This window comes from Microcaecilia unicolor, chromosome 13 (genome assembly GCF_901765095.1).
Source record: "Microcaecilia unicolor chromosome 13, aMicUni1.1, whole genome shotgun sequence".
NCBI classification, from domain to species: Eukaryota; Metazoa; Chordata; class Amphibia; order Gymnophiona; family Siphonopidae; genus Microcaecilia; species Microcaecilia unicolor.
The window spans coordinates 61,202,429-61,229,581 of NC_044043.1; the positions used below are offsets into that span (position 1 = coordinate 61,202,429).

Genomic DNA, 27,153 nt, shown 5'->3' on the forward strand with positions numbered 1-27,153 from the left:
AGTTTTTAATCCACAATAGTACACTACCTCCTAGAGTCTTTACTTTGTCAAATGCCTTTTGAAATTCCAGACCCAGAGCATATAGAAAACATTCACAATATCAGGTTTTGTACAGATACCTCAAAAGTTTAGCCTCTCAAACCCTTTGAAAAATCAACATCACAGTTCCCTGTGAGTCAGTGATTCCCAGCTTTTATACCAGGTCACCTAGGTTGGAAGGCCAGGCAAGTGCCTGTGTGTCTTAACAAAATAGCATCATGAAAGCAGTCAAAAATCAGAGCTAAACGCTGCCACATATTTACACCTGCTTGGGATGTAGTGTAACTATATGCAGCTGAAGAACACACATTGGCAAGTATTTTAAAAAAAGAACTAAAGGTGTACTTTGTCCACACTTGGTCCAAACTCTTCCAAACACCTCTGTCCTCAGATTGTGTAAACTATGTGCTTTCTTGACACTGTGAGGTAATTTTATGAGGTCTTACCACATACAGGGTTTATCCATGAAACATCTTTTATACAATTAGCCCCCTGTGGCCCTCCCCCAATTGTGATCTAGTCGTAGGTAAAAATTTTTACAGTTTGGGTAATAAAATCTCAAACGAGGCCCTAACGGCACAAGAAGGTTTGGAAACTGCTGCCGTCAGAGATGTGGTTTCATTAAGTCCCATAACTGAGAAATATCCATAACAGGTTACAACTTATCCAGAAGGTAAAGCTAGTAAAGGGGGAGGAGCAGCACCTATTTAAAAAAACAAATCACATTAATATGAGTGAAAAACAGGGGCCACAGGGAAGGAAGCACTGGGTGTCAAGAGATGCCAAGGGTAGCTGGAGATTTATCATTGCTGTGGTGGAGACTGAAGGCCAATGAGTGAGGTTTTTCTCGCGGTCATCCCAGCTATGCCTAAACCAGCAAGCAGGACAGGTAGAGGGAAGGCCCCACGAACCGCCCGCAGACAGCCTGCTTTCAACACTGCAGCTGGCTAGGATGGAAGGCAAGCTTAAAGGATACCAGGGTGTGGGAGGCAGCGAGTGAGTGGGAGGGAAGCAGGACAGAGATGCCGAACTGGGGGTGGGGAGGAGACGAGCCAATGCTGGAGAAAAAGGTGTTTTAGTGTGTGAGCTGGAGAGAGGGGCAAATGTGTGTGACTTGGTATGTCTAAGGTGTTATCTTGGAAACGGGAGGTGACAACACATTTATAGTGTTGCAATTTAATATACCATATCTGGCTATGAACATCTCATCATCTACAAAAACAGAAGCAGTGGTGCTCCTCAGACAAATGGTAACAGACCACAAGGGGGAGAGGCCAATACTAGATTTGGTATTTACAAATGGGTAAAGCGTTTCTAATGACTTGGTAGGTGAACACATGGAGGGGCATAATCGCCCAAGTTTTCCTGAGGGTGACCTCGCAGGACGTCCCCGCGAAGGGGCGGGGAAATCCGTATTATCGAAACAAGATGGCCGTCCATCTTTCGTTTCGATAATATGGTCGGGGACGCCCAAATCTCAACATTTAGATCGACCTTAGAGATGGTCGTCCCCAGTTTTCGGCCATAATGGAAACTGAGGACGCCCATCTCAGAAACGACCAAATGCAAGCCCTTTGGTCGTGGGAGGAGCCAGCATTTGTAGTGCACTGGTCCCCCTCACATGCCAGGACACCAACAGGGCACCCTAGGGGGCACTGCAGTGGACTTCACAAATTGCTCCCAGGTGCATAGCTCCCTTACCTTGGGTGCTGAGCCCCCCAAAACACACTCCCCACAACTGTACACCACTACCATAGCCCTAAGGGGTGAAGGGGGGCACCTACATGTGGGTACTGTGGGTTTGTGGTGGGTTTTGAAGGGCTCACATTTACCACCACAAGTGTAACAGGTGGGGGGGGGGGGATGGGCCTGGGTCCACCTGCCTGAGGTGCACTGCAGTACCCACTAAAACTGCTCCAAGTACCTGCAAACTGCTGTCAGGGTATGACATTTGAGGCTAGCATAGAGGCTGGCAAAAAATATTTTGAAAGTTGTTTTTTTTTTTAGGGTGGGAGGGGGTTAGTGACCACTGGGGGGAGGTCATCCCCGATTCCCTCCGGTGGTCATCTGGTCAGTTCTGGCACCTTTTTGAGGCTTGGTTGCAAGAAAAAATGGACCAAGTAAAGTTGGCCAAGTGCTCGTCAGGGACGCCCTACTTTTTTCCATTATCGGCCAAGGACGCCCATGTGTTAAGCACACCCCAGTCCCGCCTTCGCTATGCTTCCAACACATCCCCGTGAACTTTGGTCGTCCCCACGACAAAAAGCAGTGGAGGACGCCCAAAACTGGCTTTCGATTATGCTGATTTGGGTGATCCTGTGAGAAGGATGCCCATCTCCCGATTTGTGTCGAAAGATGGGCGCCCTTCTCTTTTGAAAATAAGCCTGCTAGTGATCTAAGTCAGAGGTTCTCAAACCTGTCCTGGGGAACCACCAGCCAGCTAGGTTTTCAGGATATCCCTAATAAACATGCATTATTTACTCAGCAGTGGAATTTAAAGTGCTTGGAACCGATTTATGAACTTTTCTTGACAAGGCTAATGTGAACACTTTTTAACTGCATCTACCGATGAGAGCTGACAGTTTAAGGAATAATTAAAGAAATGAAGGACTGAATGGTGATATTTTCTATGTCACAAGTAATATCTGTCTGGAATTGTTGAAGATAAGCAATTTGTAATGTGCATTGTGTGCTGCATTTATAAGTTGTATTAGAAGTTGTCACATGACTTTAGATAGTGTAGAAGCATACTCAGTTTTGTATGTATAGGTTTTATGTGTATTTTTCAAAAAACTTTTTGTACTGTGAATAAAGATAAACAAGAAAAGATTTTAGTCATTACATAATTAATTTATGTTGACTACTGTGACAGCCCATATATTTAGTTTTAATAAATATGCATAAGAGATCTGCATGCTTGTCAGCTCCATTATATGCAAATCTCTCTCATGCATATTTATTAGGGATATCCTGAAAACTTGAATGGCTGGTGGTCCCCCAGGACAGGTTTGAGAACCACTGATCTAAGTGATCTGCTAACTTCCTATGGGTATGGGTTGGCGGCACCTCTGTCAAACGTACTGGGGGTATATGGGACTATGTACTTTCTATACCTCTAGTTTTAATTTTCAAAACAAGGATGTATGAGTTTCCTTATACATCAAGAACAAATTTAATATATGCTTAATTGGTGACCAAAACATTCATGCACAGAGTTGCTTGGCTGCTCCTTTCCCAGCTTTCATGGGCCACTTTCCCTCTGTAGGGAGGAGGGATTCTGCACTTAACTGGGCTGGGGTCAATAGCAAATATAATTAAATATTAATGAACAGCCGTGATTCGTTAGGCAGCCCTCATTCTTTAATTATTCACTTAATTGCTGTGACAAAGTGTTCCTTAGCATTAAGGGGAATTAGATTTCTGTTTATTGATTCCCCAAACAGCATTACAGAGGAAATAAAAATGGACAAACAGCCCTTTCACTCCAGTTCATGGCAAAGCACTGGGCACTGGGGAAGATCTCCTGAGACAGTGCTGTGACTACTGCACCACATGGATGGGGTCATGCCAGTGATTTGCACAGAGCTCTCTCCTTCTCGCTGGCTGGGACCCATTAGTATTTCACCCCCTGTCACGTATTGCTCCACTGGATTTCTGAGCACCAAATGCGCAACTCTGCACTTTTATGTATGAAATCATGATGGCCAAAAGCCCTGTACAGTACTACAGTAGACACCAGGTGCACAGCATATTAAAATCAATAATAATGAGGCTCCTAGCTATTCTGCACTGAAGACAAAGGTTGAGCACAATGCCAGGGCTTTAACACCAAGTCTGAGGAGGAACAGATTGGAACCACATAAGCAGGAGTGACTGGAGACTGCTCCTGCTTACACCTGTTCCAATCTCAATATGGCTGCCGAGACTGCTGCTGGAAGTCAAAGGCATTTTGAAGGAGGAAATGGCCATGTGCAGGAGCGAGAGGGTAAAATTATGTATAATCATACCTGATAATTTTCTTTCCATTAATCATAGCTGATCAATCCATAGACTGGTGGGTTGTGTCCATCTACCAGCAGGTGGAGATAGAGAGCAAACTTTTGCCTCCCTATATGTGGTCATGTGCTGCCGGAAACTCCTCAGTATGTCGATATCAAAGCTCCATCCGCAGGACTCAGCACTTAGAGAATTACACCCACGAAGGGACACTCTGCCCAGCTCACCACCGCCGAAACGGGGGAGGGGAATTAACCCAGCTCATCCCCACACAAGTGGGGGAGGGGAATCCGTCCAGCTCATCCCCGCGGAGCGGGGGAGGGACACCACACCCGCCGATGCGGGGGGATCTGGCTTATCCTGCAACCGCAACCGCGGGAGGAGCTGACTGACCCTAACACCGCCGAAGCGGGAGGGGTACAAAGCTGCCCTACAGCCGCACGAAGCGGGAGGGAGTGCCGGCAGAATTTATGTCTCAATCCAGCCCCGTAAAACGGAGGGGAGAGGAATGCAGCAGCTCACTGTAACACAAAGTCTTCTCAACTCTTGAAGAATCCAAGTGAAAGAAGAACTTGAACACGAAGTCCTCCTGAAGTAACTGAAGGCTAAACTTGAACCTAAAATTCAACCAGAATATAAACAGTACAGATATCTGGGAGGGGCTATGGATTGATCAGCTATGATTAATGGAAAGAAAATTATCAGGTATGATTATACATAATTTTACCTTCCATATCATCAAGCTGATCAATCCATAGACTGGTGGGATGTACCGAAGCAGTACTCACCCAGGGCGGGACATAGAAATCCCTGACCTCAACACTGAAGCTCCAAACCGGGCCTCCGCCCGTGCAGCCACAGTCAAACGGTAATGCTTGGAGAATGTATGAGCCGAAGCCCACGTTGCCGCCTTGCATATCTCTTCCAAGGAGACGGATCCGGCCTCTGCCATCGAGGCCGCCTGAGCTCTCGTGGAGTGAGCCTTCAGCTGGATAGGCGGCACCTTCCCCGCGGCCACATAAGCCGCTGCAATGGCTTCCTGGACCCATCTTGCCACTGTAGGCTTAGCAGCCTGCAGACCCTTACGAGGACCTGCAAACAGGACAAACAGATGATCCGATTTCCGGAAATCATTGGTCACTTCCAAGTATCTGATGATGACTCGTCTCACATCCAGATATTCAAGAGCGGAGTACTCCTCTGGGTAGTCCTCCCTACGAAAGGAAGGGAGACAGAGCTGCTGATTCACATGGAAGCGAGAACCAATCTTGGGCAGGAAGGAAGGCGAATAGTCACTCCTGCCTCAGTGCACTGCAGAAAAGGCTCTCGACATGAGAGCGCCTGGAGCTCGGAAACTCTTCTGTCTGAAGTGATAGCCACCAAAAAGACTGCTTTCAACATCAGGTCTTTCAGAGATGCCCTCGACAAGGGTTCCAAAGGCGGCTTCTGCAATGCTCTTAGCACCAGGTTGAGATTCCACGCAGGCACCACTGAGTGCAGAGGAGGGCGCAGGTGATTAACTCCCTTGAGAAAGCGCACCACATCTGGCTGCGAAGCCAGGGAAGCACCCTTCAGGCGGCCCCTGAAGCAAGCCAGAGCCGCTACCTGGACTTTAAGGGAACTGAGCGACAGGCCTTTCTCCAGACCTTCTTGCAGGAACGCCAACACTGAAGAAATTGGAGCCTGCTTCACACCATGCTGCAAAGATACGCCAAACCCTGGCGTCAGCAGTAGAAGTAGAGCGCTTCCTCGCTCTCAGCATAGTGGCGATGTCACGTCTGTGGCCGTGACCACCCTCAGACTTACCCTGTTTCTGGGAGTCAGTGTCTGTGCTGGCTTCTGCTTGTCTCTGTGTCTGTCTCTGTCTTAGTTTCTCTCTGGCTCTGTGTGCTGATTGCACTACTGAACCTCACCTGTGTGGGCTTTGCCTCTTCCAAGATGGCTGCCGCCGCTTCGTCTCTGCCAGTATCCAAGATGGCTCCCGCTGTTCCTTTCTATGGGATGACTGCTTTGTGTGTCAAGCCTCTGTTTGGTTGCAAGGTGATTGCTGCACCTGTGGCTCTGGTGTTGGGCTTTATTAGTCATCTGAAGACTACACTCCTGGCCTTTGCATTGCCATTTCCTCCGCAGTGCCTTAGGTCCTGAGGTTAGTGTGCTGTTAGCACCGTTTGCTTTCCTTGTCTTTTGCTCTGTGGGCTTTCAGCCCTTCTGTGTCTTTTGCTCTGCGGGCGTTCAGCCCTTCTGTGTTTTGCTCTGTAGATTCCCTGCCCCTCTGTGTTTATTGCGCTATGGGCTTCCTGCCCTTCTGTGTTTAGCGCTTCGTGGGTTTCCAGCCCTTCTGTATTTTTTGCTCTATGGGCTTCCTGCCCTTCTGTGCTTATCGCTTGTGGGTTTTCAGCCCTTCTGTGTTTTGCTCTGTAGATTCCCTGCCCCTCTGTGTTTATTGCGCTATGGGCTTCCTGCCCTTCTGTGTTTAGCGCTTCGTGGGTTTCCAGCCCTTCTGTATTTTTTGCTCTTTGGGCTTCCTGCCCTTCTGTGTTTATCTCTGTGGGTTTCCAGCCCTTCGGTGTTTTTCTCTGTGGGTTTTCTGCCCTTCTGTGTCCATTGCTTTGAACCTGCCTACTGCCAGAACCCGGACATTCCCTGTCTGTCTGCCTTGCCATCGCTTAGGTGCCAGGGGGCACCCCTGGATCTTCATTCCTGCTGCTCCTGTAAGTCCTACCGGCTGCCAGAACCTGAAGGCTCAACCCGAGGGGGAAGGCAGTCAAGTGTAGGTGAAGCCTAGGTCCAGTCCGGGTTCCAGTCCAGCGGGTTTCTCTCCGGTATGTTCCAGTCCGGTGGGGCCACTCCAGTGTGTCCAGTCCAGCGGGCCCCACTCCAGTGCGCACCCGTCCGGTGCGTTCCAGTTCTGAGTATTCCTGTATAGAACTCCAGTCCGGGGGATTCCAGTCCAGGTGTTCCGGTTCGCTGGGCAGTGCCTGCAGTCCCTGCCGTTGTGCTTACCCAGTGTTGGTTGGTGGGTTTTGCCTGCTGCTGTCGCTCCTCGTCAGCAGCCCAAGGGCTCACGTTTGCTCCAGAGCCCGGTCCCGCGGGCTCCGAACCTGACAGAACGTGACAGGCGATGACCTTGTCTGAGAAGCCCTTCTTCCTCAGACGCTGCCGCTCAATAGCCAGGCCGTAAGACCAAAGGGAGAGGGATCCTCCATCACCACGGGACCCTGATGTAACAGGCCCTGCTCCACTGACAGCCGCAGAGGATCGTCGACTGAGAGCCTGAACAAGTCCGCATACCAGGGACGTCTGGGCCAATCCGGACCCACCAGGATTACCCTGCCGGGATGCTTTGCCACCCGGTCTAGCACCCTGCCCAACATGGGCCAGGGCGGGAACACATAGAGGAGCTCTTGTGTCGGCCACTGTTGGAGAAGAGCATCTACTCCCAGGGATCGAGGGTCCCGTCCTCTGCTGAAAAAGCGCGGCACTTGGCCATTGGCCGATGACGCCATCAGATCTAGGCTCGGCTGGCCCCAGCGCTTCGTGATGTCCAAGAACGCCTGAGCAGATAGTTGCCACTCTCCGGGCTCCAAGGTATGGCGACTGAGAAAGTCCGCCTTGACATTCATGACTCCGGCAATGTGGGCCGCTGAAAGCTGCTCCAGGTTCGCTTCCGCCCACTGGCAAAGACTCATAGCCTCCTTGGCTAGAGGGGCGCTCTGGTACCTCCCTGGCGGTTGATATAGGCCACAGCCGTGGCATTGTCCGACAGGACCCGTACAGGCTTCAACACGAGTACCGGGATGAACTCCAATAACACCAAGCGAATGGCTCTGAGTTCCAGGAGGTTGATAGACCACTTGCCTCTGCAGGAGACTAGAGCCCCTGCGCTGTCCTTCCCAAGCAGTGGGCTCCCCAGCCCATCAAAGAGGCGTCTGTCGTGACGACAATCCACTCCGGGGTCACCAGAGGCAATCCTGCAGACAACTTGTCTGTCTGCGTCCACCAGCTCAGCGCCTTGCGCACTGCTGGGTCCACGGGAAGGCGCACAGCATAATCCTCCGACATCGGAGTCCAGCGCAGCAGCAGAGATAGCTGTAGTGGTCTCATATGAGCCCTGGCCCAGGGCACTACTTCCATCGTGGCCGTCATAGAGCCCAACAGCTGCACGTAGTCCCAAGCCCGAATAGGAGAGGCTACTAGGAACTAGTCCACCTGAGCCTGAAGCTTGACAATCCGATTGTCTGGCAGGAACACTCTGCCCACTTGGGTGTCGAATCGAACTCCCAGATACACCAGGGACTGAGTCGGGCGCAGCTGGCTCTTCTTCCAGTTGATGACCCATCCCAGGGAGCTCAAAAGAGCAACTACCCGGTCCATAGCTTTGCCGCACTCTGCATAAGAGGGGGCTCGGATCAACCAGTCGTCCAGATAAGGATGGACTTGTACTCCTTCCTTTAGCAGGAAGGCCGCTATGACCCCCATTACTTTGGAAAAGGTCCGCGGAGCAGTAGCCAACCCGAAAGGGAGGGCTCTGAACTGGAAGTGTCGTCTCAGGACTGTAAAACGCAGAAAGCGTTGGAGAGGAGGCCAGATGGGAATATGCAGGTACGCTTCCTTGATGTCCAAGGAAGCCAAGAACTCTCCTGCCTTCACTGCCGCTATAACAGAGCGGAGAGTCTCCATGCGAAAGTGCCTCACTTTCCAGGCCCGATTGACCCCTTTGAGGTCGAGGATAGGCCGGACAGAACCTCCTTTCTTTGGAACCACAAAGTAAATGGAGTAACGTCCCTTGCCAATCTGATTTTTTGGCACCGGAACGACCGAACCCAGGCGGATCAGGTTGTCCAAGGTCTGCTGCACTACCACAGCTTGACCAGAGACTTGCAGGGAGAGAGTACAAACCCGTCTCTTAAGGGTTGGCAGAACTCTAGCTTGTAGCCGTCTCTGATGACTTCCAGCACCCACGCGTCTGAAGTTATAGTGGTCCACTCGCCCAGAAACGAGGACAGCCGTCCTCCAATCTGCACTGGGGCGTGGACCAAGGCCCCGTCATTGGGTACGAGACCCTGGGGGAGGACCGGAGGGAGCACCTCCGGGACGGCGGTCTCTGCGAAAGGAATGCTGCTTGGGGGAGAAATTCCTCTTGAAGGAAGAGGGGGCAGAGGAACCCGACTTGCCCGGGCGGTATGGAGGTATCGGGACGAGTACTAACCCGAGCCCTGACCTCTGGTAATTTCTTGCCCTTAGACGTGCCGAGATCGGTCACGATTTTGTCCAGCTCGACCCCAAAGAGCAGCTTGCCTTTAAAAGGCAATCTAGCCAGGCGGGATTTAGAGGCGTGGTCAGCAGACCAATGTTTCAGCCAAAGCCACCGCCGCGCAGAGACTGTCTGAGCCATGCCTTTAGCTGAGGCTCTCCAGACATCATACAGCAAGTCTGCCAAATAGGCTAAGCCCGATTCCAGGGCCGGCCAATCAGCCCTCAAGGAATGATCCGAGGGGGAAGCCCGCTGCACCATAGTCCGGCACGCCCTGGCCACATAGGAGCCGCAAACTGAGGCCTGCAAACTTAAAGCAGCTGCCTCCAAGGACGACCTTAAGGCCGCCTCCAATCTTCTGTCTTGGGCGTCCTTTAGGGCCGTGCCACCTTCCACCGGCAACGCCATTTTCTTAGTCACCGCAGTGATTAAAGAATCCACGGTAGGCCACAGATAGGCCTCACGTTCACTCACAGCCAAAGGATAGAGGCGGGACATAGCCCTAGCCACTTTAAGGCTCGTTTCCGGGACATCCCATTGAGCCGCAATTAAGGTGTGCATGGCATCATGCACGTGGAAGGTTCTAGGCGGGCGCTTCGTCCCCAGCATAATGGCAGAGCCAACAGGGGCTGAGGGAGAGACGTCCTCCGGAGAGGAAATCTTCAAAGTGTCCATGGCCTGTAACAACAGGTTGGGCAAATCCTCTGGGCTAAAAAGCCACGCTGCAGAGGGGTCATCCGCTCCATCCGAGCGGGGATCTATCTCCTCCAAGGAATCCGCAAAGGATCGTTGGGAGACCTCAGACACGCTGCCCTCATCTACATCGGAGGAGACAAAAGTCCTCCAAGGCCTGGAAATCAACCCGAGGGCGTTTACCTCTGGGAACCTCAACCTCTTTATCAGAAGAGGGAGCAGGGGCAGCGTTTTGCATGAGGAAAGCCTGATGCAGCAGCAAAACAAACTCGGGGGAGAAACCCCCCAGACTGTGCACTTCCGCAGCCTGGGCAACAGCCCTAGGCGCACTCTCAACCGGCGCTCGCAATAGCGGGGGAGAGACATGCTGCGCATCCAAAATGGCGTCCGGCGCGAAACTCCATGAAGGAGCCGCGCGGGAAGAACGGCGCTTAACTTTAGCCGCTTTTGTGCCGTCGCCCAAATTAAGGGCGTTCATGGCATTAATGTCTCCAACCTCAAGGGCGGCCCCGAAGAAGCCGTCCGAGCCGCGTGGCTGGCCAAGATGGCGGAGGCGAGGAGCGGGGGATGGGCGTTTATGGCGGGAAAAAACCGCCCCGCCGGAGGAACGACCGGGACATTCATCGGTCACTAAACTATCACCCATCAAGGGCGAATCAGGTTGTAAAACCCCCGCATCCCCTCTAGAAGCGCTCCAGCGATCCGGGGAGCGACCCTTTGCGCCCTCGCCCTCAGACGCCATTGCCACGAGGAGAAGAATCGGGGAACCCCCTGCCCGCTATAAAAAGGTAAAATTACCTGCTTGCCGCTCCGAGCTGTAACGAACTGGTGTCCCAGTGAGTAGCTGCAATGAACGTTTAAAGAAACGTCGAATTAAACGCCTTTAAAGACGTTTAAAAATTTTTTTTTTTTTTTTTTTTTAAACGGAGCCAGCGGGAGGGGGGAGAAAAGGAGGGACCTGGCACCACCAGGTTTGCACTTGCTCAAAAGAGCCCTCAACCCCAGGCCTCAACAAAACCTAAGGATTAGGCTTGGAGGCCTAGCCAGAGCTGCTGCTGTGTGTGACCACCACCTGCTGAGATAGAGAACATACAGAGGAGTTTCCGGCAGCACATGACCACATATAGGGAGGCAAAAGTTTGCTCTCTATCTCCACCTGCTGGTAGATGGACACAACCCACCAGTCTATGGATTGATCAGCTTGATGATATGGAAGAGATCATTTCTGTGCCCACTATCCAACAATGACATGGTAGGTCTAGGATGGAGCCATTGAGGGTTGGGTTCAGGAGGGGGGGCTGTTGCCAGCAGGTGACTCCAGGAGGAAGACACATTTTGGTCAGGGGGAGGGGGCGGGTACTGGCCAGTTTTGTTTTCACCTTCCATTTCAGCGAAAAATGAAGATCCTGTTTTCGATTGTGCTCTAGAGGCATAGAAGGATTAACTGGTTCTTCTGCAGTAATACCTGTTTTCTTCTTATTGTTGTGACTATAACAGTACCCATAACTTTTTTCATGGCCTGCAAAGGAAAGTGCTGGAAGAGCTGGAGAGCACATATAATTCTGTGTTATGGGCTGTTACAGACGTGTACAGGTCTGAGCAGAAAAAAAATGCATCAGTGCACATCTGCTGATGTGCTCATATTGTGCACATTACTACTACTTATCATCATTTCTTTAGAACTACTAGACATACACAGTGCTGTACACTGAACGTGTAAGAGACAGTCCCTGCTCGACAGAGCTTACAATCTAATCAAAACAGACAAATAAGGGATAAGGGAATTACTTAAGGTGGGAATTATACAACAGATATGGGTACTGAACGAGTGAATGTGATTTAGGAGTTAAAAGCAGCTTCAAAAAGGTGGGCTTTTAGCCTAGATTTCAAGATGGCCAGCTGGAGCTTGACGGTACTGATTCAGGAAGTCTATTCCAGGAATATGGTGCAGGAACATTTTATGCACCCAACAGCATTTCTGCACATGTGCAGACATCTGCCGATACATTTTTTCCTGCTTGGGCACCTGCACAGCACTAGTTGCTGTTAGCACAGAACCGGGCGCGCATGCATACATTGTGCTCTCTCCGGTTAATGCACCAGTTTTACGCAGTTCCTATTTGCATATAATTTGTTTACTGCAGTGGCGCACAGATATTTGGAATTACAATTGCATTACAAAGCATGCTGTAACACTGCCCTCCCTCCTCTTTACAACTTGGGACCTCAGTGGGACCTCGTCCTATGCTGCTTAGTATATTTACAAGTTCCTTCTCTATAAAAAATGTCAAATGCCTTGCGGAAGTCCTAGTAGAATTACAACATCACTCACTGACCCCCGGCTCTAATTATTTGCTCACACAATCAAAGGAATTGATCAGATTTGCTTAATATGATTTCCCTCTAGCAAAACCAAGCTGCTTGGATTCTGCAACCTTCTGACCAAAGATGCTTCCATATCCTTTCCTTTTGTAGTTACTCAATTAATTTACCCACCACTGAGGTTACAATATTCTCCTCATCATCATCTCTTCAAGATTTGTACAGCAGAGCCAATGAATGCAGCACTATATAGGGACAGCTAATAGACAGCCCCTACTCCTTGGGGCTTATAATCTAGTCAAACAGACAAGACGCTCAGACAAAAAATAAAATAAAAGAGGCACAGAGTTAAAGAATCTGGCCTGCAGTTACCAACCTCCTTCCTATTTCTAATGGTAGGAAGAGCAGTGCATTTTTTCTAACAAAAATGGTGCCAGTACTCAAGTGCTAGGGTGGGGTGATCACCAAGGGACCCACCCCACAATCGCCAGGCCCCCCTGCAACCAATCACAGAACCTATGACAAATCAGAATTGGTGTGTAGAGCCTGAGCTCTTTCATTAAAACTTGGGGTCCATGGGTCAATTTTAGCAGACAATGGAAAAGGTGCCGGTACTCAGTATCCCCAAGTACCCCCTCAAAAAAAGCCCTGATGAATAGTAATGGTGTCTGCCCTTCTCCAGTCCTGTCTCCACAAGCAGTGGAACCGCAAGAACCTAAGCTGCTTTACTATCCTGAGTTGGATTCTGTTTGGCTTCACCGCTCTGTCTACTTCCAGTTTTGTCAGTTCCCTGTGAACTCTTCCTTCTGCAAATGGAATGCTGCCTCCTGCTCTACCAAACATCTCACTTTTCCATCCTCTTTTTTTTTTTTTTTTGCTGAGCACCAAGGAAAAGTATTCATTTCTATTTTCTCCCTCCACACATTCTTCCTTTTCACCTCAGTTTTCTAATCCCACCTCTGAACTTCTTAAGACCATCTGAATATCAACCACGTCTTGCTAGGCTGTATAGAGAGAGGTGTGACCAGCAGAAAAAAGGAGGTTTTAATGCCCCTGTATAAGACGTTGGTGAGGCCCCACCTGGAGTATTGTGTTCAGTTTTGGAGGCCGTACCTTGCGAAGGATGTTAAAAAAATGGAAGCGGTACAAAGAAAAGCTACGAGGATGGTATGGGAGTTGCGTTCCAAGACGTATGAAGAGAGACTTGCTGACCTGAACATGTATACTCTGGAGGAAAGGAGGAACAGGGGTGATATGATACAGACGTTCAAATATTTGAAAGCTATTAATCCGCAAACGAATCTTTTCCGGAGAGGGGAAGGCGGTAGAACGAGAGGACATGAAATGAGATTGAAGGGGGGCAGACTCAGGAAAGATGTCAGGAAGTATTTCTTCACGGAGAGGGTGGTGAACGCTTGGAATGCCCTCCCGCGGGAGGTGGTGGAGATGAAAACGGTAATGGAATTCAAGCATGCGTGGGACAGGCATAAAGGAATCCTGTGCAGAAGGAATGGATCCACAGAAGCTTAGCTGAAATTGGGTGGCGGGGGGAAGAGGGGTTGGTGGTCGAGAGGCTAGGATGGGGGAGGGCAGACTTATACGGGGTCTGTGCCGGAGCCGGTGATGGGAGGCGGGACTGGTGGTTGGGAGGCGGGAAATACTGCTGCACAGACTTATATGGTCTGTGCCCTGAAAAAGACAGGTACAAATCAAGGTAAGGTATACACATGAGTTTATCGTGGGCAGACTAGATGGACCGTGCAGGTCTTTTTCTGCCGTCATCTACTATGTTACACCACGCTTTTGATTTATGGGACCATCATATCAGAAATCCTTCAATATTTTCAGAAGTAATAATGATGATCAGCCCTCAGAGGCAAAAGAAAAGACAGTCAAATATTATTTCAACCACCTATCAATTCAAGTCACTTAAGAATCACCTGTGTTGCTGAGGGCTACATTATTCAACTACTTAAGGTAAGATATCTTTAAATAATTGAACTTTTGAGGAAAAAGGATTGAATTGATAGATTGTTGAAATAATATTTGACTGTCTTTTCTTTTGCCTCTGAGGGCTGTTGATTATATCTTTGAAATTCCTTCTAAAAAAAACTGGGTAAGGATTTCTGATACGATGGTCCTATAAAAAGTATAGTGGTTGATATTCAGGCAGTCTTTTAGCTAGGAAGGATTTTTTTCACTTGTACATACTGACCTTTTTTGTTTTGTGTGCCTTTATGTTATAAAAACTACCTCCTATGAAGGTAATTTTCAAAAGCATTTCTGCAGGGAAACCAGCACTTTTCATGTAAAAAAATAGGCTTAAATTAATCAACAGAGTTAAGAGCAGAAGTAAACAAACACAAATTTCTAGGAGTAAGTTTTGAAAGAATACTTCCATTCTGAAAACTCACCAAAGCCTGCAAAAAAGTAAAGCAAAGTATGCCTATACTTTTCATGAATCCATGCAGTTAAAAGCATTAGCCCCTATATCAGTACTGCAATGCCACCTTGGTGCAGACCATATGATGCACATTGTATCAGCACTGCATCTCCATTAATACAGGCCACACCTATCAGCAATGCAGCTCCCTTATTAAAGATCCCACATTGAGGCATATTTTCAAAGCACTTAGCCTTCCAAAGTTCCATAGGTTTCTATGGAACTTTGGAAGGCTAAGTGCTTTGAAAATATATTGTGTACTACATCACAGAAACCTGAAACACCAATGATAAGAAATTTCTTCACCACCTAATGCTCTGAAGGCATCTTCTGTACAAATGTCATTCAGAAGAGAATTCCCCTGAGGTACTATGGATTAGGTTGCATCTTGAGCTCCTAGACAAGACTACTCTATAGAACAACCAGCAGGAGGCACCTTAGCATTTCCCATAACTACTGTCCCAATCTATGTAGAGAGAGAAGTCTTACCTGGCTTTGGAATTTGGAGATGACAACAATGAAGGGGCATGATATGGAGGCTATATAGCACAGTCACAGGAAGAAATGCTCTTTACGTGCTGAACTTGTATGTAAGGAGGACTGCCCAATCAAAGTGCAGTGTTTCATCCTCATATCTTTCTTTGTTATTTTTGGGCTGAATCCCATCATATTGGACTTCAGAGGTAGCTGCATTTGGGACAGGTCAGTTTCCATAGCAACGAAATGCAGCAGCAGCAGCACTAGCACTGAAGGAACAGGGAGCCTCCCTCTCTAGAAGAGTCCTCATTTAGTGCATCGCTTTTTTTTTTTTTTTTTGGAAGGAAAAATATGGGAAATCTGATTGTTAAACCAACAACCCACCTTCACAGTAAGAATGAATGAATTCACCACATGGCCACAAGCAGCAGGACCAGAGGGCTCCTCAAAATAGAGGGTGGAAACTGAACACAGAGAAAATTATGAAAAAAAAAAGTGTGAATATAAACCCTCAATCCTGGACCGATTCTGAGTATTCAGACCAATAAAATCACAAGCAAAGTCCGATGCACAGAAACGTCACAGGAAGAGCTGTACTTGCCATACTCTCACCACCAGGTTGCATAACTCCAGTTCTCTCAATGATGGTGGTGAGAGAAGGGAAGGTATAGTGCGAACCAAATGACAGAACCAGAAAGACAAACAGAGAAGCTTTAGTCAGGGGTGTGCTGGTAAATGTTTAACAACAGGCTCTTTCTCCAGACGTAGCCAGCTCTGCAGTTGGAAGGGCCAGGGGTGGCCGGGGGTGGGATGGGGGGTGCCACCACTCCCAACGTCTTGCTCTGAGCAGCATGCTGGAACTTCTCTCACATGCTCGAGAAGTCTCAGCCTGCTGCCCAGAGCTGGAAACAAGGAGCGGGGAGCAGCAGTAGTCTATTTACTACTACTACTACTTGGCTGGCAGGGCTCAGTATCCCCACCAGCAAAGTAAAAGAGAATTCAGCAGGGGGCACAAGCCCACATTTTGGGAGCCAGTTGTTAAAGTAGCCATGGAGGGCCCTACTTTAACAACCGGCTCCCAAAATTCTTAAAAACTTAACAACCGGCTCTTGCGAGCCTGTGAGAGCCTGCTCCAGCACACCACTGGCTTTAGTCCATTGTTAAATGCACAAGGCCATTTTCACTTGGGAGTAAAGCCCTATGGCAGAATATTTTTTTTCTCACCATGACAGATCCCATCAGGAAAACAGGGGCCAGGAGACAAATTTTGAGGCTCATATCTATTTTCCTTTTCACATGCATACTGAGCCCCTAAAAAGAGAAACAGCCAACAACATGCAAAAGTAGGCCCCCACATTTTGTCATTGATTTGATTTCCCCCTCAACAACAAAATAAAGCCAAGTCCCTAGAGTGCTGAGAGGCAGATGCCCCAAGACTCACTGACCTGTTTGACCATAAGATGTATCAGCACAATGAGGAGAGGAGGAAGAGAAAGGACTACAAAGCTCAGATTGTGAGCTCACTAGAGACCAAAAGCTATCTGCATGTAATATGTAAACCGCTTTGGTTGTACCACAGAAAGGCAGTATATCAAGAATCTAACAAACAAATATAATAAACATATTCCCTAGTGCAGCAGAAAGGCTCCCCACTGATATTGCAGACGCAAAGGATTTCTGGGTGAATTATCGCTCATGCGACCCAGGAGGAGAGAAGCTCAGCTCTCAGCCCTGCAGCTGTTCAAAATGCAGGTACTTCAGAGAGCATTAGCAGTAAATCTGAGAGACTGAGATCATACTCCAAATACCCTGGCTTAGGAGGGTGGTTCATGGCTGTCATGGCATGTACTACATTAACTCATTTGGAGACTTTACCCCTGAGGCTACTTCCCTTTTACATTTAACCCCCAGATTCCTCCTACTCCTTTGACCTTTGAAACTGGCCTCTACTGCATCTATCTGGGTGTTTCCATTTTATGCCTATAATCTGTGGCTGAGGGCACACACACTGAGGCACTGAGTATTGCTGTTGTATGATGGCTGGACTCACCCCCACCCCCCTGGGAAATGTGAATACTGACTTGCAGCAATTCCACTTGTCCAAAGCAGTGGAAACTGAACCTGAAAATTAAGTGGAGTGGAGGAGTAGCCTAGTGGTTTGAGCACCAGTCTTGACATCCAGAGGAGGCTGGTTCAAATCCCACTGCTGCTCCTTGTGATCTTGGGCAAGTCACTTAACCCTCCATTGCCTCAGGTACAAAATTAGATTGTGAGCCCTCCTGGGACAGAGAAATATCCAATGTATCTGAATGTAACTCACCTTGAGTTACTACTGAAAAAGGTGTGAGCAAAATCCAAATAAATAAATAAACTGAGTCTCCCGCATGGCAGTGCAAATCCTACCATTGAGTCATCTGACCTTGGCTGATTCTGTTGAGTTTTTCAACATTAGTATGCAGAGTATAGAAATCTAAGATTCCCAAAAAGATGATAACCCCTGCTAGGGACAAATATATATACGCCTAGTGATAATACCCTCCACTAATTACAGAAATTCTTTGGGGGATGGACCCCTACCGGGGAACATATTGTACAAGCAAGAAGCCAGTGATAAGACCCCTGCTATGTATAGATTAAAGAAAATCTTGGTGACAATACCCTTCCCCATCCCCACTGGGTATAGATTACATAAAATCCTAGATAACACCCCCCCCTGCTGGATACACACCTGTAACAGCTTGGAGATAATAACCCTTACTTGAGAATAGATAATCAGGCATCTCGTAATAGCACCAATACATACTCAGGCAGCTATGTCCGTAGTGTACCATTAAGTCAGCCCCAAGTGCCCTGGCTGTGTAATCATCCACGCAGCATGCCCCATATGTCACGTCTCCCATCACCAGTGCCTCTGCCTCTGTGAATCTGAAAGGGAAAAAAGGGAAACATGAAACCTGGGGAACAGGGGAGGAGAAGACATGGATGAAGGAGACAAGCAACAGCAAGATCTGGAGGAGCACAGAGACCCAGGAAGGGGAAAGAGGGCACTGATGTTTCACGAGGAAGGGCACTCTCCCACCTGGGTTAAGGAAGGCTGCCAGGGACAAGTAGCACTGAGACTTAAGGAAAGAGAAAAGGAATCATTAAGAGTAGAGAAGGGAGGGAGAAGCAGCCCTGTGAAGTAAAAATAAATCTCTAGAGGAGGGAGGGAGAAAAAGAGAGAAAGAAAGAAGAACCCTAAGAAATAAAAGTTGATTACCTGTAACGGTAGTTCTCCTTGGACAGAAGATCTTGCAGCCACACAACTGAAGTGACTCCAAGGTGATGTCACTGACCTGGACCAGTATCCAAGTTTTGAAGCTCCTAGGGAAAAACCAAACTTACAAGCATGCGCAGGATTTCCCGCCTTTCTACACCTACTGTAACCACCGGTGGATCCTGCCCTTTGTCAGTTATGTTCAAAAGCTGGCAGCAACTCAGGGAGGGTAGAGAGGGTTTGTGTGTCTGCAAGATCATCTGCCAAAGAGAACTACCATTACAGGTAAGCAACTTTTATTTTTAACCAGAATTATCTTGCAGCCACACAACTGAAGACTCCCGAGCTACGCAGGGAACATGATGTAGGTATAAAAAGTATGTCAGAGGACTGCAAGAAAAAGATTTGAAATCATGTATGAGAATATAAAACTAAAGAATGTCTGGTACCTGTGTCTTCAGGAGGAGGCAAGTTTCCGAGGAGAGGACCGTTTGTCCAAAAGATTAATCTGCAGCTGAGGCGGCATCAATGCAGTAGTGTCTTGTGAAAGTGTGAGTTGTAGACTAGAGAATGAAACGAGGACAAAGTTTGTCCCCGTCCCGTCCCTGTGGATTCAGTCGCCATCCCCAACCTGCCCCCCACAGGGCCTGTCTCCATTCCCGCCCCCATCCCCATGGGCTCTGTCCTCATCTACAGAAGCCTTGAACACTTATGATTTTATATTTAAATCTTTTTATTAAAGCATAAAAAGGAATATGCTGTGCAACTGTTTATAAATCACAAACAGAAAACAATAACAACAATGAGCAACTATAATAACCCCCCACCACCACCCTCTACCCTTCCAACCCCAACAATAGCTGACTTCTATTACCCCAAGGAATCCTAGTCCACCCTGTTTAAATGTCCAGGGGGCACAAAATACAACCCGTTCTTTATGTCCTAGTGGGGGAGATATAAGCTCTATTAAGCACTGTTATAATTTTTTAATCTGTGGATGAATAAGTCATCAACAATCTCAGGATTCAGTCTAGCTCTCTTGTCTTCCACAGTCCTTCCTGCAATAGAAAATGTCTTCTTAGAAGATGTGCTGGTAGCAGGAATGTACAGGATCTCCCATGCAAATTTTGCTAGTTGTGGCCAGCATGTTTGCTTGTTTTTTTTCCAAAAAATCAAAATACCATCGTCTGCATTATTCAAACATAAACAGCAGCCCAGTTCATTAACACGCTTCAAAGTAGAAAATGACACGGGGACAAAATCTGTTCCTGTCCCCAGGGCTCCATCCCCATCCCTGCAGGATCTGTCTCCGTCCCTGCGGTTACCGCAGGTCCTCGAGTCATTCTCTATTGTAGACCAAGTAGCCGCCCTGCATATATCTTGCAGTGAAGTTCTTTGTAAATGAGATCTTGTAGTTGCCATGGCCCAAAGACAATGAGCTGTAACATGTGGAATAGCAGATAGATCCGACGTTCCACCTTTTGGTAACAAAAGGAAATACAAGCTACAATCCAATGTGAAACAATCCTTTGTGACAGGTGGGTCAATATCCAGATGAATAGAGAGGAACAATTGAGATGATCTATTTGGAGATGCTGCTCTGGCTAGATAAATAGACTGACACAGTCTAAAGAATGTAGTCTTCTGTGTCTGTCACCAGCATATGGAGGTGGAAAGAAGGCCAGGAGAGTAATGGTCTGGTTCAAACGAGAAGGTAAAACCATCTTTGGTAAAAATTTAGGATGAGTTCTAAGCAAAACTTTATTGTGACTTATTTGAGAATAAGGTGGATAGTGAACTAGGGCTTGAATCTCACCTGTCCAGCATGCCAATGCTAAAGTGATCAAGACTAATGTTTTCTATGTGAAATATTTCATTTCTGAACTGGACAGGGAATCAAATGGAGAGTAAGTAAGGGCACTGAGAACCAAGCTGAGGTCCCAAGCTGGCAGAGGAGGCCAAATCGGAGGATGCAGATGTAGTAAACCCTCGAGAAATCTCTTTGTGATAGGATGTTGCATGAGAAATCTGTTGTTGATGAGATCGTGAAAAACAGACAATGCCACTAGATGTACCTTGACTGAGTTAAAAGATAATCCAGAAGTCTGGAAAGTGAGACTATTTTCAGAGATAAATTCTTCCGGTTACACTAATAGGAAAAAACGGAGTCATTTTGCAGTGTATGATTTCTTTGTTGAATCCTTTCTGGACATCATAAGGACATTGAGTACATCTGGTGAAAAAACTACTGTTGCATCTGATATGGGTTGATGAACCAAGCTGTGAGTCAGACTGTGGCCAGGTCTGGGTGTAACAGAGTGCCCTGCTGTTGAGTGATAAGGTCTGGTTTCTGTGGTAGTGGAAATGGAGGTTCTGACAACATGGACAACAATATGGGAGGAATCATGGTCATGGCCACTAACGTGCTATGAGAAAGAGGGTTGCATCCTCAATTTTTATTTCTACAATGTCTTTGATATAAGTGATATTGGGGGGTAAGCATATAGAAAGCTCTTGGTCCAAATGAGTTGAAAAGCATCCTCTGCTTCTCTTTTCTTACTGGGATATTTTGAGTAGTATCTCAGACACTTGGCGTTCAATGGGGATGCAAACAGGTTGATATGCAAAGAGGTTGATAAATGGATGTCCCCAACTGCTGAAAAGGGAGTGAATTAACAGTAGTCTTGAGTGACCACTTGTGAGGTTCGAGCTTTCTCCTGAGTGAGTCCGCTAAGTAGAGAATGACACAGGGACAAAGTTTGTCTCCGTCCCTGCCCCCGTGGGTTCTGTCTCCATCCCCACTCCATCCCTGCAGGTTCTGTCTCCACCCCCGCCCCGTCCCCGCAGGTTCTGTCCCCGTCGGCTCTGTCCTCATCTGCAGAAGCCTTGAACACTTATGATTTTATATTTAAATCTTTTTATTAAAATATAAAAAGGAACAATATGCTGTGCAACCGTTGTGTATAAATTACAAATAGGGAAGGGAAGGGAAATGGGACTTGATATACTGCCTTTCTGACGTTTTTGCAACTACATTCAAAGCGGTTTACATATATTCAGGTACTTATTTTGTACCAGGGGCAATGGAGGGTTAAGTGACTTGCCCAGAGTCACAAGGAGCTGCAGTGGGAATCGTACTTAGTTCTCCAGGATCAAAGTCCACTGCACTAACCACTAGGCTACTCCTCCACTCCAATAGAGAACAATAATAACAATGAGCAGCTATAATAACCCTCCTTCCCACCACCACGCTCTAACCTTCCAACCCCAACCATAGGTGAGTTCTACTACACCAAGGAATCCTAATTCACACTGTTAAAATGTCCAGGGGTATAAAATACAACCCGTTCTCTTAGCCCTAGAGGGGAAAAATATGCCTTATAAAGCACTGTTATGGTTTTTTAATCTGTGGATAAAGAAGTCATCAACAATCTCAGGATTCAATCTAGCTCTCCTGTCTTCCACAGTCCTTCCTGGAATAGGTCTTCTTAGAAGATGTGCTAGTAGCAGGATGTACAGGATCTCCCATGCAAATTTTGCTAGTTGTGGCCAGTATGTTTGCTTGTTTTTCCAAAAAATCAAAACATCTTTGTAGGCATCACTTAAACATAAATAACAGTCCAGTTCATTAACAAGCTTCAAAGTAGAAAATGACACGGGGACAAAGTTTGTCCCCTGTCCCCGTGGGCTCTGTCCCCATGTCATTCTCTACCGCTAAGACATTCCGTTTCCCCGGGAGGTATGACGCTGTGAGACTTGAAGGAATCTGCAGTACCAATTGCAAAATGTCCATAGCCTCTCTGCAGAGAGTGCAAGAACCCATTCCCCCTTTGATGTAGTTGTACATTGCTACTCGTACATGAATGATCTGATGCTGAAGATGTGACTTGAGTCCTTTGCAGCTTGGGTAGTGGAGATTTAGGTATGTTCGTGTTGATCCTGTTGTGTTTCTGGTTGGTAGGTCTATGAGGTCTGTCATGTATCCTGGGGCTTCGACGTAGATAATTTTATGAACCAGGGTGCAGATTTTGAAAGCAATACGTTCTTTGATTGGGAGCCAGTGCAGTTTTTCTCGGAGGGGTTTGGCGCTTTCGAATCACGTTTTTCCAAATATAAGCCTGGCTGCCATGTTTTGAGCGGTCTGAAGTTTCTTTATAAATTTGTTCTTTGCACCCCGTATAAATTCCGTTGCAGTAGTCTACATGGCTTAGCACCATTGATTGTATCAAGTTGCGAAAAGTTTCCCTCGGGAAGAATGGTTTCACACGTTTGAGTTTCCACAGTGAGTGGAATATTTTCTTTGTTGTAGATTTCACTTGGTTCTCTAGTGTGAGGTTACGGTCCATTGTAACGCCTAGGATTTTCAGGCTGTCTGATATAGGGAGGGAGTAATCTGGGGTGTTTATACTTGTGGGGTTGTCTGCACTGTACTGGTATGAAAGGATGAGACTGTTTTCTCTGTATTGAGTTTTAGTTGAAATGCGTTTGCCCATGACTCCATGATATTCAAGCTGAGCTTGAATTTGTTGGTGATTTCTGTCAGATCACGTTTGTAAGGAATTTATATAGTGACATCGTCTGAATAGATGAAAGGGTTAAGGCCTTGGTTGGATAAGGATTTGGCTAGTGGGGTCATCATTAGGTTGAAAAGACCTTAATAAGGTCTCCAAACAAATTTTCTCCCGTACACGGCGCGTCTGCAACACAATTTTTAAAGTCATCACATAAGGCAGAAGCCTTTAATCAGGCCATGCGTCTCAAAGTGCCTACTGCTGCACTTCTAACCAATGTGTTGTAAGAGTCATGTGTCGCACATATCAAATTTATACTCTTCCAAATCTTGTATAAGTGAATGGAATAGGTTCTGCGATGCAGTTTGTATTGCATCCGTTGCTTTAATGAGATTATCTACGATAGTAAATTGGTAATCTGTGTAATAAAAAAATATGTAGCCCAGTACGGGCATTTAACAGCACTCTGATACATTCTTTTCCCAATTAAATTCATTAATTTCATGTCTTTGGTTGGAGGAAAATTGGATTGATCTCTGGAACTTTTGTGCTTTCTCATCGCAGAATGGACAAGGAGTGATGTGATAACTGTGGTTTGTGAATCCCCAAAAGTATTTTGTACCTTATATTTCGTATCTAAACTCTTCTTACATATGAGGTTATGCTGGTCTATTATCACCTCATGCAGAGGTAAAGCTATAATCTCTTTCATCGCTTCCTTGTAACGGAGAGTTTGTAATCTCTATGTTCGTGGATCAGGCTTTTTTGATGTTTGAATCTCTAATGCTGAGGCTAACTTAATGCTGAGGCTAACTTCAATAGAAACTTGGAATAAGATGTGTCCTCAGGTTGTGAGGTCTTTGAGGGCTGTGGTGGAGATGGGTCTGAAGGCAGCCCTGGAGTGTCCCTGCTGGTATCTGTATGCAGATGAAGAGATGGTGTTCTTGATGCTTGTTTAGAAGCTGGTGGTGTAGATTCATATTCAGAGAGGATTTCAGCTTCCATAGACTCTGAACTTCTCCTGTGAGAAAGAGGAGGCCGTGGGAGAGAGAGTCTACAGGTGAAATGGTTGCTTGTTGCTGTTGTTGCTGAACCAAAAATTGTCAGAGCAGCTGTAAAATATCCTGAGAAGGCTCAGTGTGCGGTTGTTGCAAAGGTTGTGGCTCCTTCACTGACAACTGTGGAGAAGAAAAATTAGTGAGGCTCCAATCTCTGTTGGAATGTACTGGAACATGAGATCAGTGTCCTGTGAGAGGATTCATAGAATCCGGTGCCGAGAAAGTGGGGGCCAATGATGGTCCGATTGTTTCCTGTGACTTCTGTATCTTCTGTGGTTTGAATCTGAAGAGCGGGAATGTCAACGCATTGGAGTCTGGGCGGTGCTGATGTGGTGGAGTGGAGCCATGCCGGTGTCAATGCGTCGGAGGTCTTTGGGACGTAGCAAGTTGTGCTCATTTGGCTCCAAGGAAGTATGCTGGGGTGGAGGCGCGAAGTCAGCTTGACGCACCTTGGCACCGACCAGAGAGAAAGAAGGCTGCATAATCAGAGTGGTCTCAGAATTTGCAATATTTTGAATACCCTGTTCACCATGAGCTGAAGCAGTGGGAAAAGCAGATTCGGAGGCTGCTATAACTTTAGGTAGGTGAGAAGCAGCCTGTTTGTTTTTAGCAGTCGCCTTTTTCCTTACCTGATCGGTAGTCGATGGAAGATGATGGGAATCAGAAGAAGTAGATCTCATCTTGAGATCTCTAATTTTGAGCATTCTTGGCAACATACTGGCACATTTTGTCACAATTAAGAGTCCAGATGACCTTTACCAATACAGTGTGTATACATTCGTCGTGTGAGTCCCAGTTGGACATTTTGTTGTGACAAACAATAATACAGTGCTTAATCCCTTGAGGACATATTAGAAAATAACAAAGAAGCTAAATCGGTCCATTAAAAGAAAATAAACATGTAATGATGGGGAAAAAAAAATATTAATAAATTCTCTGACTGGAGATACTGGTTCGCTAGGTCTGACCGCTATCACGGAAAGATAAAAACTGACAAGGGGTGGAATCTACCAGTGGTTACAGTAGGTGTAGTAAGGTGGGAAATCCCATGCATGCTTATAAGTTTTTTTTCTAGAAGCTTCAAAGCTTTGATACTAGTCCAGGTCAGTGATGTCACCATGGAGTAACTTTGATTGTGTAGATGCAAGATAACTCTGTCCAGGGAGAACTGGAGAGTGGAAAAAGAAAAATAAGAGGCAGCAGTGGTGGTAAAGACTGGGGATGAGGAAAAGTAATGTGATGGGGATAAAGGGAGAGAATGAGGGATCAGACCCAAGGAGGTAGACAGATCGTGGGTAGTGAGAACATTAAGCACCAAGATTTGGCGAGGTGGCCATTAGACATTATTGAAATCCCCCTGCGTCTACCACCATTCCTTCTTCCTCTCTCTCAGGGGACAGCTGGAAACCAAGGTAGAGAAATCTCATACTGGAAGCGTCTCTTACCATGCCCCTCCCGCTACAGTACTCTCCAATCCCTGCTGAGGATCTGAGGCCTGACGGTGTGCAGGCTGCAGGAAAAAAATCTCATTTTCATAGCAAACCACTCAGATCTGAGCTGTCAGAATTCAGAGATGCAGAGAATGATCCAAAGGTCTCACTGGTAGAGCGTGACCTGAGCTGTGCATAATTATTCTACAGCATGTGATATGCACCTTTACATTTCATAGCTCACCCTTCTGTCCTTGTTCTCTTTGGCATGGGCTAACTATTCACTGAAAAGGAAGTATGTTAATGTCTCCAAAGCAGCAGAGTTTGTGTTGACTACTCCTTGGAAGTCACAGTTCACTTTACAGGGGTGATTCTCTTTGGAGGTTCTTCTTCCTCTTCCTTATTATACTCATTTCCAGTGTCTAAAGCCATTCAAAAGAACAAAGAAGAGAAGTGGACTATGGAGGGGGAGGAGGCGACGACTATGTTACAGGCAAACAACAGTTGCTGAAAAAAAAGAGATTCTCTAAAAGTCAGTGAACCAGAAGTCTGCGATCTAGTATGTGACAGTACAGTCTGTCCACATGGACTGCAGTAAACATCTCTTTCCAAGTGTTAAGAACAAGTGCCTCATTTTCAGCTTGCAGGGTCTCAAAAACTCACTGACAAGATACAAGAGATTATACATCAAATGTATATAGGAGTACATTTGCATATGAAATGGTGTGTGTGTGTGTGTGTGTATGGTATGCATGTGAACATGTATGTGTGTGTATGGTATGCATGTGAACATGTGCAAACACGTGAAAGTGTGCATAAGGTTGGGCAAGTGTGTGAAGACTGCACACGCATGAGCCCACATGTGCAACAAACGTACATAAATCCATGTCCGTATACAACTTTGGAGTGCTGAGATTTCTATTTATTCCTCATCGATACGGTCACCCAAAAGCACTAGAGTAAGCAGACATCTGTGAAAGTGTTCAGTGTCTCATGTGATCCCAGCATTGCAGAAGTGCTGGGAACACCAACAATAACTACCATTTTTACACTTGCACATGCACAATCACCGTCTCTCCAGGACACAACGCTAAAGGCTCTCAACAATTGATTCTTACTTAACAGAGACAATGACTATCTGACATTTGAAGAAGACTCTGCTTGAAGTCTGGATTTTAATTAATAAATCCATTCAGCTTCTGCTGTGCGAAGCAAACCGGTGCTTACACAAGATAAAAGGAAAACTATTTAAAATGCTTGTAAGATGTTGTCCTGTTCAAGCCCCACAGTTCTCAAGTTGTTTGGAGACATAAGGGAGCACAGTAGTAACTATCACAGCTTAAGGCAGCGGAGGAGGAAGCGGAGGACACCTCCCCTTTCCATTTATCCTCCAAGATAGGCCTGCACTTTCCTCATCCCCTAAACATGCAAAGCTGAAACCTCCTCTCTGTTCCATCCCCCAGATATACACGTGGATATTTTTCAAAAGGTCCTGACATCGGTAAAAGTGTGGAACCATGTAAAAATGTTTTGATAATCGCTCCTGTAGATGTGATTAAAAATATACAGGTTCTAGGAAAGTGCATGCAATCTTAACAACAGCAGGCAGGGTGGGCAGGAACAGGGCCAGGCCAGGGAAGAACAAAATAGGGACTGGGATTTCATTTTGAAATC

The 27,153-nt window shown here is 46.8% G+C and overlaps 1 protein-coding gene across 3 annotated transcripts in view; it reads right to left on the minus strand.

Annotated features, from left to right (window-relative positions):
* Positions 1 to 27,153, minus strand: part of DPH1 (diphthamide biosynthesis 1) — a 193,694-nt gene that overhangs the window by 82,025 nt on the left and 84,516 nt on the right. For all 3 annotated transcript variants that reach the window (XM_030185759.1, XM_030185760.1, XM_030185761.1), the window contains one exon: positions 18,028 to 18,149. In XM_030185759.1, the coding sequence (XP_030041619.1) occupies positions 18,028 to 18,149 (122 nt within the window). The remainder of the gene's footprint in view (positions 1 to 18,027; positions 18,150 to 27,153) is intronic.